The following is a 19,380-nucleotide window of genomic DNA, read 5'->3' on the forward strand; positions in this document are numbered from 1 at the left end:
TTAAATCAGTGTAAGCTTAGATCAATATTTTAGAGCTACTTTATTTAAAGCACACTTGCACTGAACTCAAACTTTAAAAGAAAATCCTATTATTATTTTTAATTAAAAGCATTCCATCCTTTTAAAATACATGTTCTATGAAAGGCTGTATTTTAAAAGTTTATCCTTTTCAACATACCCTCAATTTTGTCTCTCATTTCTTCCCCTCATTGGCTCAATTCAGTAGTGTGCCTTCTCTCCCCCAGAACATTCTTACTCTCTATACATTCTAATTAAAATTCAAAATAGCACCCCACCAACTGTATGCTGAAATAGCACATCAAAGCAAATTCTGTCTTCTATTTTACACCTTCTATGTCACACCTTCTCAAAAAGAAATGACTTTGAAAACATACCGATTCATCCTTCTTGCCCTCTCCAATACTTCAAACATATGCTCTTGAAATAAATCAAGCCGTCGGTAGCGGTTATTTTCAACATTCTTCCTAATTATGTCAAAAGTAAGAGGAGGTTTGTTTGGAAAGCTGGGATCCACAGCAGGAATTTCTGCTAAGGAATCACTGTAGCATCTTCCTTCATCATCCTGATGACTCATGACTGACACAAAAAGATTATGGATAAGCTCCTGAATCAGCAAGGTTACATTTGGGACATGCGAGTCCTCATCTCCTTCTAAGTCTCTCCGAGTTTCAAGCAGGACTTTGTGTAGGACAAGAGCATCTTTGTAGATCAAAGACTCGGGCTCATTGTATGTACAGGCATTGTTAAACATCATGACAAAGTCCTCAACCATAGAGTCTATATCTTGGTATTTGTTGGCCATCATGTGACTTCGAATTTTTTCCATGTCCATAGGCTTTTTAATGGTCAAATAGTAGTCAGGCAGCTCGGATCTGGAGGGAAGCCTCAGAAATATGGCACTGAGGCGGCGACCCCTCTTATCAGTGTAGTTCTTTACAGCTTCATAGACTTCATTTAGTTTCTGCTGCATTGGAGTCATGTATTTTGATTTTTTAGGAGAAATACCACTCTTCCTACCTAAAGAAAAAGACTTAATGTTAAATGAATAAAATAAAATAAATGAACCTAAATTTTTATAAAGTTGGTAGCATAACCACAAGGAAGGAATTATTTCAAGTGATGTATAAAACACAGTAATTAGCATTTTTCTAGTGAAATATATCCCATCAACAAAGAAACAACTAGAAAAACAAACTATTTTCAGTACTCATATTTTTGGTGGGAGAGTAAGTACTGTTATGTTGAGATAGTTGTGTATAAGGCAGAATAAAGGAAATGAGCAGTTATGTGACAGTCTAATTCCATCGCCTATGGTATCCTTGAGAACAGATTTTCATCAAGGCAGAAAAAGAGATAAAGACGTCAAAACAGAGGACACTGAATAAAAACCTTGTGGCTTGGAATCTCAATTGAGAGTATCAATATGAACTTATGGTGCATTTTCTCTTTAAATATAAAATACAAAATTTCTTAGCTCTGTCCACTGAAAATTCTAGAAAACAGTGACCAACCTAGTTGCAGTATACCCCTAAATAATTCTGACTATATTTTTAGAATACTGATTTCAAAAACTAATGTTATTAGCTCTTTTGCAAATGGTTGATTTCCAGGCTACACAAGATCAGTCTGCTGTATCTTGAGACGCTAGACAGTAAGAGTCTATCAACGACTTCTAAATATGGCCAGCTCAAAAAACCACAGCAGCCAACCTGGGACAACATTAAATATCAACAAGAACCATAATTGCAATGGGTTGAAACTCAGGAATATGTTTAAATCTAGTAGTCCATAATGATAAATAAAAACAAACAATGGGGTAGATATTGAAGGATTTTAGTAAACCAATGCATTATCTTGTATGTATTTCAATACTTTGAAAACTGGTAAATGAAAAGGGAAATCTAGCTTTTATCCTTTCAAAAACCAAAACAATACATACAAACAAAAAAAACATCCACTGGGTAACCAAACACGGATGAGGCAGTTTCTCTACATAGAAGTATTCCAGTCAGTAACTGAACAAGCAATGATAATATTAAACTAGTACTACCTTACATCTCTTCAATGAATTTATGTAGCAAGCATCAATAGCTATTAACATAATTTAAAGAAACAACCAGATATTACATGCCACCTGATGGAAGACTATATTACCTCCTACATCAGTTTCTGTGCCGAAGTGAGGGGAGAATCAAATTTAAAATCTAGATCTGATCAACTACCAATCTATAGGAAATACAAAGGAACATATGAATACTGCAGCAACGGGACACAATTACCAAAATCTAGACAGGGGGAAACTACAGGACAAACCCAATGTCTTCAGCAAACTGAAAAACAAAAAGGAAAAGATGGAGAACTTACAGACGAAAAGAACAATCAATCAAATGCAACGTGTGGGTGGACCTTACTTGACAAGTTGAAACTGCATCTAATCAAGCCACTGAAGTTAATGTCCATTTATAAGAGATAAGGAAAAAGTTAACTGACATCCTAAGGAAGTAAACTAAGTGACTAACAACTCTGGACTATACAAGGATGTGACCAGGTTTCTAGAGTCAACAGCAGGAGGATGAAAAAAAGGAGGACTGTTCTGAATTATGAGTTTAAGTAAAACAATCAAATGCAATACACAGAACTTAACTAGATCCTGATTGGAAGAAACCAACTGTAAAAATATATTTGTGAGACAATCAGTAAAATTTGAAAATTTATCAGGTATTAGAGGAAACCATGAAATTTCCAATTTTGTAATGTGACAATGATGTCATGATGATTTAAGAAACTATCTGCATATTTCAAAGATGCATGATGAACTATGTAGAAATAAAATGACGTGACTGGGTGTGTCTTATAATTCAGAACAAAGAAAAAAGAAGGGAAAAAGGGAATACAGGAAGTAAGTATGGCACAATCTTGATAAATGCTGAATAACAGGTATAGACAGGGATTCATTGTACTATTCTTTACATCTGTGTATGTTTTGAGTTTTTTATAACATTGAGAAATGAAAAGAAAATTAACACTGCATGGTAAAATCTCCTCTCCCTGAACTTTAAAAATATATATACATGCATTTATATATATTTAGTTCTATATTTACTATTAACTAAATAGTAACTAATACAGTTACTATTAGAGTATCTGTCATTAGTTTCTTAACTCAACTTATATAATTAATTTTAGTTTTAAAAGATATTATGTCCCTATAAATTAGGAGACTTTCATTCCTGCAAGTGAAAAATTAGAAGGTTTTCATTTCTGTATGCTTTTATAATTACATGAAAAAGTAAATAAGTAGCTTAACAAAAAGGAATGATCACTTAAGCAATAAATCATACCCAAAACTATTGCAAATTCAGTTTAGTCAATCCATATAAAGAAATTAAAGTTTGTTCTTTCCATTTTAGCAAATATGGCTCTAAAGAATATTTGACAACACCACTATCATTTGCTTGGTATTTATTTATATATTTTAAATAAGGCAGAAACCTCTTCTTTAGCCCAATGGTACTAATTATTTTTGCTTTCTTTCTTCTCTTTACAGTTTGCTTTTTTTTTTTGATTTGGGCCATTTTTAAAGTCTTTACAGAATTTGCTACAATACTACTTCTGTTTTATGTGGAGTTTTTTTTTGTTTGTTTATTTCGCTGCAAGGCTTGGGGGTCTCAGCTCCTCAACCAGGATCAAACCCTAACCCCTGCACTGGAAGGCAAAGGCCTAACCAATGGACTGCCAGTGAAGTCCCTCTCACAGTTTTTAACATAACAACCATTCACAGCCCACACTCAACAGATAGCTAACTTACAGTACAATAACTAGACATCTCTAACCTCTCAAATTCTGTCTAGGAGGGACTCACTTTTAATCCCAGTAACTTAGCAACAGACCGAAAAACAGGAGAAAATTAAAACCTACCCCTATACTTTTTCCAGGCATCACATGTAGAAAAAGTATCTATTCTCACTATTTAACATTTGTAAAATGTCCACCGCATTCACAAAAAGTAAACAAAACCTTTTGACATAATATTCTTCTATTCCTCACGTGCTTTTATGTTTACTTAAAATACAGAAGAGAGTGCTTGAGAGAAACCAAGAAACTCTGTGCTGGAGTTCAAGTTCAATTATATTCACCAATTAATTAAATATTTCAGTAAATCAGGAAATAGCAACCCACTCCAGTATTCTTGCATGGAGAATCCCATGGACAGAGGAGCCTGACAGGCTAGAGTCCATGGGGTCGCAAGAGTCAGACACGACTTAGCAACCAAACCAACCAACCCATACTTGACAGACCGAACTGAAGCACGAAGTGTGAGGCTGCCTTACTCAGCTTGAGTTTGGGAGATGCCATGTCGTCATCATCAGGCAGTGGGCCCAGTTCTTTCCTTTTATCCTTGAGTAACTTCTCCAGGATGTGTGCATCGTTGTACACCTACATTCAATTACAAATATAATTAAAATTATTTTCTAAGAAGCTTTCTATTGAACTATAATATGTATCCATAAAGAAATTTTAAAAACACAGGTTAGGACAGTTGAGAACTAAAGAAATAAAGCCTGAGATCACAACATAGCAACAAATCACATCTCTGTGGGGCGGGTCTTGGTTCATTGTTTAAAGCTTTCCAGGTATTTCTAATGTGCACCCATGCCAGCTGAAGTTTGAGAACTACTGTAGTAGAATCACTACAAGTTTCTGCAGAAGTTCTGAAACATATTTACATGTGCTGTTTCTTCATAAATCTCTCTTACACTGGACCCTCTAGGTAGGAGACTTAGCTCAAGGGAAATTAAAAATATATGATATTAAATATCATTAAATATTATTAAAAGAGATTTCATATCAGTGTGCATTCATAGCCTGGAATCTGATTCGTGAAAAGCAATAATCTCTGCTTAGTTTCTCTCTCTCTGAAGACTGAGCCAAGGGTGATAATATATAGCCATGGACAAAGTTACTCACCCAATGGCTTGGCCCCCACAGTTGCCTCCTCCCACACTCCCCGGCCCCCGACCCCAGTCCAAAGGCTCTCCACCCTGAATGCCACCAGAGCAGAGGGACTGACCTCTCTTCTTTGTCAACCTCTCCTAAGGGTGGCTTTTTTCTCTACCAGTGGCAGACAAGTGGCACATTACCCAATGACACTGAGGACAGTGTAAACCCCTATGACAGAAAAGAACCATTTCTCTGATTACAAGCACCCTCAGCACCTACCTTATTTTTATACTCAAATGCAATAATATAAGAATGGAAATATAAATGATTTGAAAATGTACTTTCATTTCTGGGAAACTTAAGAGTAGACAAAGAAAACTCAGAAAGGATCTATGGACCCCCAAGCCATGTTCACTGCAGCATATTTACAATGGCCAAGATATGGGATCAGCCTAAGTGTTCATGAAAGAGTGACTGGATAAAGAAAACATCACACCCAGACAGGAATATCATTCAGCCATAAAAACAATGAAATCCTGCCATTTGCGACAAGATGAAAGACAAATCCTGCCATTTGCGACAAGATGAAAGACAAATCCTGAGGGCATTATGCTAAATGAAATAAGGTAAGACAGAGAAATACAAATACTATATGATCTCACTTATAAGGAAATTAAAATACCATTCCTCGGCCCCCCAAAAATCTCAAGCTCATAGATACAGAGAATAGACTCGTGGCAACCAGAGGACAGGCAAGATGAGTAAAGAGGTCAAAAGGCACAAACTCCAGTTATAAAATAAGTAAGCCATGGGGATGTAATGTACAGCATGGCAACCATACTTAGGAACACTGTACTGTATATCTGCAAGATACTAAGAGTAGTAGATCTTGCAAGTACTCATCACAAGAAAAAAGTTGTTAACTGCATATGGTGATGGATGTTAACTAGACTTAATGTGATCATTTTCCAATATATACAAATATTCAATCACTATATTGTACCCTTGAAACGCATGTCACTTATACTTCAATTTATTAATAAAAAATAAAGTAGATAAAGGATACTGAGTAGAAAATATATGAAAGGAAGACTATATCATAGCTTTACTGATGAAGAACTGAAAATCAAGATGCTTCCTAACAAAATCAATTATTTAAAGGTCTATTATTGAAAATATCCTAAGTTTATATTGCTGTAGTTGTTTTTCAGGTGCTTATTTGTGTCCAACTCTTTAGTGACCCCATGGACTGCAGCACACCAGGTTTCCCTGTCCTTCACCATCTCCCAGAGTTTGCTCAAACTCATGTCCATTGAGTTGGTGATGCTATCCAACCATCTCATCCTCTGTCATCCCCTTTTCCTCCTGCCTTCAATCTTTACCATCACCAAGGTCTTTTCTAATGAGTCAGTTCTTCACATCAGGTGGCCAAAGTACTGGAGCTTCAGCTTCAGCATCAGTCCTTCCAATGAATGCTTAGGATTGATTTCCTTTAGGATTGACTGGTTTGATCTCTTCGTATCCAAGGGACTCTCAAGAGTCTTCTCCAAAAAAAAAAAAAAAAAAGTCTTCTCCAACACCACAGTTCAAAAGCATCAATTCTTTGGCACTAAGCTTTCTTTATGGTCCAATTCACACATTCTTACATGACTACTAGAAAAACCACAGCTTTGACTACACAGACCTTTGTCAGCAAAGTAATGTGTCTGCTTTTTAATATGCTGTATAGTTTCCCTGGTGGCTCAGAGGTTAAAGCATCTGCCTGGAATGCAGGAGACCCAGGTTAGATCCCTGGGTCGGGAAGATCCCTGGAGAAGGAAATGGCAACCCACTCCAGTACTCTTGCCTGGAGAATCCTATGGAGGGAGGAGCCTGGTAGGCTATAGTCCATGGGGTCACAAAGAGTTGGACACGACTGAGCGACTTCACACATAGGTTGGTTATAGCTCTTCTTCCAAGGAGCAAGCATCTGTCAATTTCATGGCTGCAGTCAACATCTGCAGTGATTTTGGAGCCCAAGAAAATAAAGTCTGCCTCTGTTTCCATTGTTTCCCCATCTATCTGCCATGAAGTGAGGGGACCAGATGCCAGGATCTTTGTTCTTTGAATGTTGAGTTTTAAGCCAGTTTTTTCACTCTCTTCTTTCACCTTTATCTAGAGGCTCTTCAGTTCCTCTTCACTTTCTGCCATAAGGGTGGTAATCATCTACATATCTGAGGTTACTGATATTTCTCCTGGCAATCTGGATTCTAGCTTCTGCTTCATCCAGCCCAACATTTCACATGATGTACTCTGAACATAAGTTATTATAAGCAGGTGACAATATACAGCCTTGATGTACTTCTTTCCCAATATGGAAGAAGTCTGTTGTTCCATGTTTGGTTCTAACTGTTGCTTTTGACCTGAATACAGGTTTCTTAGGAGGCAGCTAAGGAGGTCTGGTATTCCCATCTCTTTAAGAATTTTCCACAGTTTATTATGATCCACTCAGTCAAAGGCTTCAGTGTAGTCAATGTTTTTCTGGAATTCTCTTGCTTTTTCTATAATCCAATGGATGTTGGCAATTTGATCTCTGGTTCCTCTGCCTTTTCTAAATCCAGCTTGAGTATGTGGAAGTTCTTGGTTCATGTACTGCTGAAGCCTGGCTTGGAGAATTTTGAGCATTACTTTGCAAGCGTGTGAGATGAGTGCAACTATGTTGTAGTCTGAACATTCTTTGGCATTGCCTTTCTTTGGGACTGGAATGAAAACTGACCTTTTCCAGTCCTGTGGCCACTGCTGAGTTTTCCAAATTTGCTGGCATATGGAGTGTAGCACTTTAACAGCATCATCTTTCAGGATTTGGAACAGCTCAACTGGAATTCCATCACCTCCACTATCTTTGTAGTGATGCTTCCTAAGGCCCATTTGACTTCACACTCCAGGATGCCTGGCTCTAGGTGAGTGATCACACCATTGTGGTAATCTCGGTCATGAAGACCTCTTTTGTATAGTTCTTCTGTGTATTCTTCTGGGACCCCTCCTCATTGTAGTGCCTGGCGTTCCAGAACATCAGCTTCATGTCCTCTATCATTCCCTCCTCCCCCGCATATTTGTCATTGCGGATGTTATATCTGCTGCTTCTGTTATCCACATTGTCTTTTATTGTGCCCATCCTTGGATGAAATATTCCCTTGGTATCTCTAATTTTCTTGAAGAGATCTCTAGTCTTTCCCATTCTATTTATCTAATTATATCATTTTATGGACTATCCTTACAGCAGTATGGCAACTGAGGATAGTAGTAACAATAATGATGAAAGATTTTAATGTCCTTGGCTTTCATTTGAGTGTTTGAATACCAGGCACTATGTAACATATTCTGTCAACATGAGCTCATTCTAATCCCACAACAACCCTAATGCAAGTACTATTATTAACCCCATTTTACACATGAGGCTCAGAAAAGATAAGTTACTTACACAGGGATTAGCAAGATAGGACTCAAATCTAAGATGTCAGATTACAGCTGACAGTCCGAATCCATGGATTCAGACAGTCAACTGTAATGACACTTCAAACAAGAGACTTGAGACTCTATGGATTTCAGTGGTGCAGGGGTCTGGGAACCCCTGGAACCAATCCCCTCCCACAAGGCAATGAGGGGTAACTGTACAGGGTATAAAGTTTTAACCTTCACAATGTCCTGCCTCCAATTTTAAACAATGAAGGAAAGACAAAATATCAAGCTAGTCATTGAAAAGAATCATCGCAGCTGGGCACCTGTCAGGACCCCCACGCGCCCTTACCTGGGACCCCTCCTCATTGTAGTGCCTGGCGTTCCGGAACATCAGCTTCATGTCCTCTATCATTCCCTCCTCCCCCGCATATTTGTCATTGCGGATGTTATGCTCAATTATTTTCAAGTCCATTGGCTCCAAGATGATTTTATAATAATCAGGATAGTCCTTTTTGGATGGTTTAACCATAAATAGATCACAAAGTCTTCTGCCTGAGCCTGGCTCACGAGCTTCAAGAACAACATTGAATAAGATTTTCATTCGCTGCTTTCTTATGTTCTTTTTACTGTTGGAAGTAAGAAAGGGAAAAATGAGAACAGGTTTAGTTTTCTTGATAGAAGAATGAATATGAAATAAAACAAATTAATCTTGCAGACAGGTGCTTCATAATGATTACAATTTATTTATTATATATGGCACAAACACAGTAAACATGCTGGAAGCTATAAGCAAATATTAGGAAATTTTCCAAAATAGTTAAAACACAGTGACTCTGGCAGGAGTACCTAAGAACACCAGACAAACCTGTTTAGAATATTTATGAAATGCAATGCTTGAAAAAACTATTGTCTAACACCAAAGAAAATGAAGTTCTATTATCAATTTTTTGAAGAACAAAGAAAAAGTAGAATAAAACTGCTGATTCCCTACTAACAGTTTTCCCTTAAACAAGCAAACACAAACAAAGAGAAGTGTTCCATCTCCTAAGACAATCACTCCTGAAAACCTGCATTTCCTGGTTACCAGAACAAAAGGGATGCTGTCTGACAGACTAGTATCTCCATAGTGGGTACAAATGTCTCAGGCATTTATGCTATCATGGTCAATCCCTTCTCCCTCCCTCCATTATTCCACAATCCCAGCCTAGCTTAAAGAATAAATGGTCTGTGGTTCACCTAAGCTCCCGAGTAAATTTTCATCCTTGAGTATGAATCCCTATCTTGTCCAAATTCTCCCAATGAGATGTTATGCTAGGAAATAGATGTCCTAGTACTATAGGACAAAGTACAAGGGACTACAGATTAGAACCTGAGTTATAAAAAGGTGTAAGAGAACATATGGGCTAGCCTCCTAATTACTGAGGAAACTGGCTTAGAGAAGTTAAATGACTTGCCCAAGGTGAGATGGCCAATGAATTATTACAATTATTAGAATTAATGAATTATTAGAAGAGATGATCTTCCAATATGATTTCTGTTTATATGGCCCACTGTTTATATGACCTCAGGACACAGATATCTAAGACTAGCCAGACTTGAACCAGCAAACCATCAGTCTCTGAGGTAGGTAATAAAAATAAATAACCCATGACTTACTTTCTATTCAACACTTACTAAAAGGGCACAGTGTCGCATTTGAAGGTAAATATTTTCTATCCAGTCCCTATCTTACAAATGGAAGGGAGTTCATTACTGAAGCAAACTATGGCCAAATGGATCTCCTACTCCAGTCCTGTGGCCACTCAATCTACTCCTGGGTCATAAAGAAGACAAAGGCCAGATATTTTCTCTGTGAGGTTCAATATGCTTTTTTTTTTTTTTTAAAGAAAACTCAAATACAGGAAAACAGATGAGAAAATAAATACTCTATGTAAAGATTTTAAAAGTCTCAAAATCGCCTATCTTCCTAACATCACAGAGCACAAGGCAACCTGAAAGTGATCCAATTAGAAGACACAAAGGACTCCACTGCCTAGAGCTGAGATCATCCTTGTCACCTGTGTCTTCACTTGGGGCTGCTCATTTCCACTGGTGGCTCTGCAATCATTCCTGTCCTATCCCCACTCAGTATTTTGGTGTCTATGTCAAGTAAGTGATTGTTTGATGACAGCGATCTAGGCGAAGTTTCATCTGATGCTATTTCTCCAAAGAGGCATCCCCAGATGATGATGAGAAGGGAACAACTCTCTCAGTTCAGGACTTCAGCAAGTGAATAATGGAAGGGGAAGGCAGGACAAAGCTCCAGCATCGCAGAGCTCTGCACAACTGGGCAGAGACTGGACGTCTTTAGCCTTCAAGAAGCCTCTAAAGAAAAAACTTCAGAACCTGGATTTGATATCACAGAATTTGATAACTGTTCTAATAGTTGACATTTACTGTTTTAGGGCTTTTTACACTAATAGTATGCTTTACTAAGAAGCACACAACTCCAGTTGTATGATTCACTTTAAGAGAGTGATGTGTAACTGGTTTCCATCCTCAAAGGCAAGCAAAATTTTTGTTATTAGGGTCATACAATCTTCTCTGAACTAATCCAGCTTTGTTATTTTGTTTACATTTTTCCAGATCCTTATATTGCCTTTGAAACCAAGAACCACTGGCCCATTACTTTCAATCTAACTGCCAGAAAAAACGCAGAGCTAAACTTCATATTCTTCTATAACTGTATTCGCTTGAGTGGCTGGTATATTTGCTTTATCCTTTTCCAACATGATGCTGAATCTTATTATGTTCACACTTCTGAAAGTAACTTCAAACACTTCTGAAATGACATAAACTCTACATTACAAAAAGACAGCTACCGTATCACCCTATTTGATGTTTTCTGTTGACTGTTTTCAAAGGCCACGGCCACTTGATTTTTAATTTGTCTCAGAACCCCTCTATTCATCCTACCTCTTTCCTCCCTCAGACTATTAGCTGTAAACAGTTTGTTCACTCTTCCCTATTTTGGGAAAGGTGAATAATTAAATCCCAGCCTGGTAACTAGCACACATTCTTTTTTAATCAGGACCTGTGAACATACTTAGGTAAAAAAAACCTTAAGAGAGTTCCAAACCAGGGTTGTTCATCATTATGCACTTAAGGGGGTCATACTGAAGAGGATGTCAGTTCAGATCACAGATGCTGTTATAGTAAACATACAATTTTAGAAGTTTATGGTCTAGTTAGCACTATGGTCTTGTGCTAACAAAGTCATTATATTACAGCAATTTTCCAATAAATGAACATCAAGTCTCTTGAGAACTGGGTACTTTTTCTAACTTGCAAAAAGATCATGAGTTAGTGGAGGCTTCACGCTGAATCCCTGATTTTCCAAGACCACCACCTTAACACCCTTTTGACCTCCAAACTCAGCCTAAAACACTGGAATCAATGTCACTTTTTGCTTCTCTTAGTTTATCACCAAGTCCTAGAGGACCTTCACAGCCCTTCTAGATCTGATCTTCCCTTTTTTCATGCCATGGTGTTAGTCCTAACCTTCATAGTTTGTGGCTGACCACTATCTTAAATCTTATTATTTTTACTATGAAGCTATTACTTAGTACATATTTGTATTTGATATACATAAAAGATTCCTATTTACAGTTACAAATAACTCTTCTACCACATGCCAGGGACTGTGCTAAGCACTTATCATTTAATCCTCAAATTCTAAGAACCAAGTACAATTATTACCCCGATTTTGGAGATATAGACACAGAGGCTTGGAGACTTAAGTGAGTACCTAAGGCCATAATCAGAACTGAGATTTGAATCAGTGATAGTCACCAGGCTGCTTTTATCATACAAATAAATGACAAAAAGCCAGCTCTTACCAAGGGCCTCTAATCAAAGTCAACCCAGCTCCCAGGCTTCAAGGTCTCCCGACCTTTACCTCTCTGGCCCTAGATCTCTAGTGATGCCTGCTGTGAAGCTAGGTAAAGCCAAAGGTTCCTTCTTTTACAAGGCTTTGATATTTCATCTACAAGGAACAAAATCTTTTTATTCATCTTAGTGACTTTCCCAGTTTAATAACATCTGACTAAAAACAAAATGAAATCTACCATGTCTTGATGTCAACAGGAAATACCTCCAGATTCAGTGAGTATTCAGGCCCAGTTCTGTGAGTTTCAGGCATATTGAGCAATCACGTCCTCACAGCAATCCTATGTAAGTTTTTGTCATCAACTCTTTTTTCAGATGAGAAAATTGTGATGAGGTTCAAATCATAGAGCTAATAAGAACTGCGATTTGAACCTGGGCAGTCAGGGTCCAGAGTATGGGGTTATAACAGTACTCCACACTTCTGCTTCCTCTTCTGCTCAGAATCAAGTGCCACATACTATGAGTCATGTAAAAGAAATACCAGTCCATGGTCTTTTTCTTAAATTTAACAATTAAGAAAACTTTTCTTAAGGAAAACAGTAGGAAGAAGATACTAAAACAGTAACTGTATAGAGTGGACTATGTACGGTAGCAAATGTAGGTAACTTCAAACATCTAACTTTCAAAGAAAAGCATGATAGGGAAATCACATTTCTGAAAGCTATTTGGGCAATCACACAACACTTCCATACAACTATACAACTGTGTGCTTCACACAGTTTTGTTTACAACCTGCCTCATTTCCCGGTCAGTAAATTCCTGGAAGGTAGAGATGATGACTCAACTGTTCCTTTGTGACCTGTAAGAGCACAGTCTGGTGTTCTGCAAGCAACTGACACTCCATGAATGCCAGATGGCAGAGGCAAAAAATAAAAGCACCATAAGATGATTACTAGGACTACATATGGCAACTGAAGGGCTGTTTTTAAAATCATAAGTAACATGCAAAAGAATGGATGGCTTTAAAGAAATAAAACACAAACAAGACCAGAGACTAAGGAAATGTACTCATGCTCAAGAAGCACTAGCCCAATGCATAGGCACCAACAGACTGGTATCACTTGGATTATCAACACTGATTCTGATCCCTCCACCATCCCCAGTCTATAAGAGACGTTTCAGAAAAGAAATCTGCACCCGCCAGCTCCTGGACACAACCAATGCCACCACATTCTCAGCCTCTCTACCTCTGCTGCAGAAGCACAGCCACGATGACTGGTGCAGGGGCTTGCTGCCCTGGGCAAAGCTGGCAACAAATTAAGGGTCCTGACTATGTCTAGGCTAATTCTCAGTTAATTTTACTAACTATACTCCTAAACTATACTGTTTTCTTTATTCATAAGATAAACTGGCATCCAAATAAAAACCATTATTTCACATGCTTAAGACTGCACTTTTCGGCTAATCAGTGCTGACCATGCCATAGAAGTTACACTTAAAAAAAAAAAAAACATGTTTATGCATAAAAAAGGACTGCACACCTGGAGAGCCTCCTGAGACCCAACATCTCACTGTCAAGAGTGTTCCTGGGAAAGCAGAAACAAACATTACATGTGAAGAGAAACAAAACAAGCAACATTGGAGGTCATGTATAAACCAAATATGGTTGAGAAAAAAGAGGATCATTTAATCCAAAGGATAAAAGGTTTTAAGAATACTTGGAACATTTCAACATGGAAGACAGCAGGTGGATTTTAGGGTAGAGGGGTTGGAGAGAAGAATGTATTCCCAGAATGAAGAGAACATACCCGCAGTAATTTTTTTCACAATCATTGATATGAAACAAATAAGGCAAAGACAGAACCATATTCAATACTTCAGAGTCAAGTCAAGTAGTATTTGGAAAACTTGGCCCTGCCTTCTCTGGACATGCTTAACTTAACCTACCAGGCTGTCATGTTTACCTGAGTTCTGGAGGAGTCCATTTATTACCAAAACCTCTCAACATAACTACCTTCTAAAAGGCTTGCTACGTATTTCCTTTGTCCCAGTCCAAAGTACAGGACTTGCTTCTCTCAACCTCTTCATGTGTGCTCATGTCTGTATTTCAAACCCAGATATGTTCTTTTACTGCTTTAGCTATGGTTTATATTTGCTCTTCTGTTACTTGTATTTTTCACTTCATGAAACAAAACACTTCCTAGGAAACCTGTGCATGAAAAGACTTTTTCTCTAAAGTGGGATTTTATTATTTTGAGAACATAATGCTTAGCTTTCTTTTTATGGGAGGTTTTAATTACAGTAGTAACTTTCATTTCATCTACTTGGGTTGTCCCACAAAGTACAAGCCGTAGAGATTTTTTAAGGATCTGGCCTGGGCTAATGCCTCCTTGGAACTGTTTTCTTAACACTCAACTAGTTTAAGATCTCTCTTGTCATTCAGTGTTGGCACTAATTGTACCATCACTTTTGCCTCCATTACCTTCTTTTGCCTGAGAAGTTTTTATCTTTGATTGGTGACTGATCTGGAAAACACAGGTGATGCTGTAGTAGTTATATAATTACACTCAAAGATGTTCTTGATTTGATGTCTCTGATCTGGTCTCACATTTTTCCTCCGTTGTCCCTGGTATAACAAGGAATTAAGAACTTGGAAGGATGAAATTCATAGGCCAGTAATGGAGGAGACTCATACCTCAGGGCACACCAATCAATTTAGTTACCTTGGCATAGCATAGCGAAGTTATTTTCATTGCTAAAAAAAATTTCCCAAATGCTATTTACAGGGAAAGACAAGACAGCTTTCTCTTTTTTAAAAACCATTTTAAAAAAATTCTCTGGTGTCAGTGGATCTACAATACATGAACAGAACTGCATTAATAGTTACTACTGACTTCATTCAATTTTGAATCTGTCAGGCCCTGCTATTAGTGATGAACTTATTCTTTGTTTAAGGTTTCCTCCCTGTTATCCTAAAGATGGTGAGACAGTTAAGGCTCAGGAAGAATAAGGTGTTCCACAAAGATCAAGTCAGAGAAACTCCATGTGGGAGGCGCAGACAAAAGAGATGGTCTTGCATGATTCTTTACAGGAGTCCAGCTTCCGAATCTCATAGTAAGGTCCCCTTCCATAAAACCCATGAGAAAAAGGAAGGGTTAGGGAAGTTGAGAGAAAGATTAGAAAGAAAAGAAAAACAAATATCTAGCTTAACCCGTTATGAACTACAAGAAGTTGTAACTTGGTACTTTATATGACATCCTTAAAATAGCAAATAAAGATAAGATTAACAAGGGAAAACAAAGGGGTAAGAATAATGACTCACTTTTTTTTTTAAATCACCACATAGAAATTGCCTAAATTAGATTTAAAGGGCTTCTTACAAAGCCACATTAAAACAAAATAACCTGGATAGCAAAAAGAATAACAGATTTCACCAGGCTATATAAATAATTATTTTTAAATATGTTATCTAAAAACAACATGTTACCAAGAAAACACTAATCATACAATTAACAAATGAATTTTTAAATGTTATAAAGTATTTAAATTTTATAATTCATACTTGACAGCTTACAGAAAAAATTTTCTGCACTTAAATCTGAAAAAACAGAAACTGAGACGATGTCTCCAGTTATATGAAGAATATATACCTTTTTCTTTTGGCACTACCAGTATCAGAGGTGGCTGAAGAAATCATGCTGTCTCCATCCTCAATGTCGTCTCTCCTAGCAAGCTCTTTCTTCTTTGCCTAAAACAGAAGATATCCCAGGAGTCGAGCTCATTCTGCTGAGCACTTCTAGAATATATTAATATTAAAAAGCTAGACACATCAGATTTAAGCAGAAAGATACAACCACACGTAGAATACTCAAAATCAAAAAGAAGTCATTAAAATTTTCAATAACCCAATTTAACAAAAGTTTGCATAACAGAAAAATAGGTTAAAAAAAATGGATCCAGAGAGTTGAGGAATCAACTCTAGCTTAACTGAATTTAAGACTCTGAAGGACACCAACTCATTCAAAGCACTGAGACAAGTTGTCGGGGCATCCTGCTCTGGTGTCCGTATTTCAGTAAAGCCAAGTCAAAGCTAGCCTTTAGCACCCTTCACTTAAGCAACAGTGTGACTAAGAAGAAAGCTTAAAGTGAGAGGTGAAATAAGATCTACTTTTCAACACATGCATTTTTAAAGACCTTCTGCCAAAGAGAGCTAAAGTCCAATGATAGCAGACTTAGGGAACACACACAGAGTTCTGAAAACAAAATACTGACATCCTCAACATGGATCACAGAGCTGACCATATAAAATGGAGATTCTACAGGTGATATAAAATTGCTTTTGTTGTTCCTTGCTCTGAGATTCTCTTTCCAGGAAGATTCTACCAAAACTGACAGGTAGACACAATTTGTATTTCATATCTATGCCCTTTTTTCTCAAAATACTGAGATGACCCATGGCCTCAGATGCCCTCCAACGTGTGCTCTTAGAAATAGTTCAATCAACTCATGGACACTGTACAATGATGAATTAGCCTAAAGATGACCCTTCTCCTAGAACCAACACTACCTCAAGAGAGACAGTGTCTAGAACCAAATAAATAAAATCTGAATGCAGAATGTCATCTGTGATTGGAGGGAATCATCCTCATAACCCTAAAATTACTCCCCAGGGACAAATCCCTGCTTCTTCCACTCACAAAGCTAACCCAGTCTAAACTATTATTTCTACTCTGCATAGTCCTGAAAGCTCTTAAAAAAATATTCAAAAAAAAAAAATCAGTACTTGTGGCTAAAATGAATGACATGACATTGGTGGAGGAAAATCACATATCTTAACACACTCAATTATACATACAACAACTTAGCAAAACCAAGAAATTATACCTGCATGACTTGCTGCAGTTTTAGAACTCGCTTATAGATGGCCGAGTTGGGAACATTATAGCGTTTGGCATTTTCAAACATTAAATTCAGATCACACTCCAAATGATCTAAAGTTTCATATTCTTGGTTTTTTAGCTTTGTTCTGTGAAAGACAAACACAGGGCTAGAACCTTTCATTTTGAATATGCAGAAACACCCTTCCTGAAAGTTCAGTGCAAAAATCTTGACAAATATTACAAGGTAGTTTACCAGTGATACTGACTAGAGGCCTGGAAGTGACAATTTCCAAATATAAAGTGAAGGAGCAAAAGCACCACTATATTTAGACAACATGATAATTTAACTGAAAACCCAAAAGAATAAAACACTACAAGCAGCAATAAGAGAACCTAGTAAGGTGGTCAACTACAAAGCAAACATATCAGCAAAACTCCTAAGGTAAAATCCTGGTATTGGCTACATGAAAACCCTGTTGTTGTTCAGTCGCTAAGCTGTGTCTGACTCTGCAACCCCAGGCAAGAATACTACAGCTGATTGCCATATTCCCCTCCAGGGGATCTTGCTGATTCACGGACAGAACCTGCTGTCTGCTGCATTCATAGGTGGATTTTTTTTAGCACTGAGCCACCAGGGAAGCCCTTACATGCAAACCCTAGGAAGAGATAAAAATCAGGGAGGTTTCAAGCTACCGTAATGAAGAATCATGGTGATTTACACATTTCAGAAAATAAGAGGTCATTCCTCTTGATGAGAGTTAAAGAAAAGAGAAAGTACTGGCAACTATATGAAGGAATATATAGAATAATAAACATTAACCTCCAGGGGAGTTGCATAAGGGAAATGAAGCGCAGTCCATTTTTATTTGTTGGGGGGGTGGTTCTGTGCTGTGCTGCTTGAGAGATCTTAGTTCCCCGACCATGAATTGAACCTGGCCTCACAGTGAAAGTGCCGAGTCGTAACCACTGGACCACTAGGGAATTCCCTGAAGAGCAGTCTTAAGATGGTAAATGAGAGGCAGAGTAATGTTAACAGTCCTTCTGCTACTCTTCCTCCAACACAAACAATTGTAATTAATCACAATGGCTTAATACTGAGGTTTTTACTTACTCTAAGTCTTAAGAATTGTAATAGCTGTCTCAGACATTTAGGCTATTACTAACACTAAGGCTATCACAAGTCCCTGTACACTTGGTACAGTCTGCCTTAACGCTATATGGATTTAGACAGGACAGACTTTTAAAGCTTGACTGAAGCACTTGTCTGCTACCCATCAAAGTCACAAAAACATTATTAGGTAAAGAACCACATTATGTGTACAGCTTCACAGAATTAATGCAGAGATTCCACACTTTGCTCTTAGAATGACACATCATTCACTACACATGTAAAGTTTTACTTAAAATTTACTAAAATCATATATAGATTCCATGAAGTGCTTACAGAGATAAGAATGTTATAATAGAACATTCGATTCTCTGGGATGAAGCAAAAAAACCAACTAGGCACATACTCAGCTCTCATTACCTGTGGCTAGCAACAAGAGTTTAAATCACAGCCTTGGACTTACTCATGCTAACTTCAAGGATAACATGATGGATATTCTCAACACCCACAAAGAACAATAGAGAACCTAAACTAGTATTAACAGATGACAATCTATAACAAATCTGCAGATATTTATCAGTCAGATATTAATTAAGGATGGGAGTGGGAAGGAAAAGGTAGAACAGGAAATAAAGCATGGGTATGACAAGCCCCAGCACAACGAAGATGGTCTATGTAGCCATGCTGTCGAGCTCCTCCCTACCCTTCCTTTTTTTTTTTTGCTTTTGATGACACTCAACTATATTCCTTCTGCTAACATATCTTCCTAGGATTGTGCTGTGCAATACAGTGGTCACACATGTCTGTTTACAGCAAAATAAAATAAAACTTGAAATCTAGTTTCATTATGCCACATTTCAAGTTTTCGACAGTCACATGTCGAGTGGCTACCACAGACAGTACAGATAAAGTCACATTTCATCTTCACAGAAAGTGCTACTGGTCAGCACTGCTCAAGATTTCCCTGCTGCTCTGATGAAGAAAGAGCACAGTGGAAGGTGGTCCAGCTCCTATGGGGCACGACTGGCGCAGCATGCATCCTTGGAAAGGAAGTAGATTAGATGTCCTAAGAGTTGACCCTTCAAAAGGGAAACCAAGATACAAAATTTTAAATGCAGGTAAATT

The 19,380-nt window shown here is 37.7% G+C and overlaps 1 protein-coding gene across 19 annotated transcripts in view; it reads right to left on the reverse strand.

The window, feature by feature from the left end:
• The window catches only part of PBRM1 (polybromo 1), a 101,897-nt gene that overhangs the window by 43,786 nt on the left and 38,731 nt on the right, over positions 1-19,380 (reverse strand). For 10 of the 19 annotated variants that reach the window (XM_040247149.1, XM_040247143.1, XM_040247144.1 and 7 more), the window contains 6 exons: positions 17,152-17,293; positions 15,918-16,015; positions 13,809-13,853; positions 8,750-9,026; positions 4,353-4,458; positions 396-1,038 (listed from right to left, as the gene is read on the reverse strand). In XM_040247149.1, the coding sequence (XP_040103083.1) occupies positions 396-1,038; positions 4,353-4,458; positions 8,750-9,026; positions 13,809-13,853; positions 15,918-16,015; positions 17,152-17,293 (1,311 nt within the window). The remainder of the gene's footprint in view (positions 1-395; positions 1,039-4,352; positions 4,459-8,749; positions 9,027-13,808; positions 13,854-15,917; positions 16,016-17,151; positions 17,294-19,380) is intronic. The other 9 variants (XM_040247153.1, XM_040247146.1, XM_040247160.1 and 6 more) reach the window with 1 other exon arrangement.

The sequence above is a fragment of the Oryx dammah genome, unplaced genomic scaffold, assembly GCF_014754425.2.
Source record: "Oryx dammah isolate SB20612 unplaced genomic scaffold, SCBI_Odam_1.1 HiC_scaffold_9, whole genome shotgun sequence".
NCBI classification, from domain to species: domain Eukaryota; kingdom Metazoa; phylum Chordata; class Mammalia; order Artiodactyla; family Bovidae; genus Oryx; species Oryx dammah.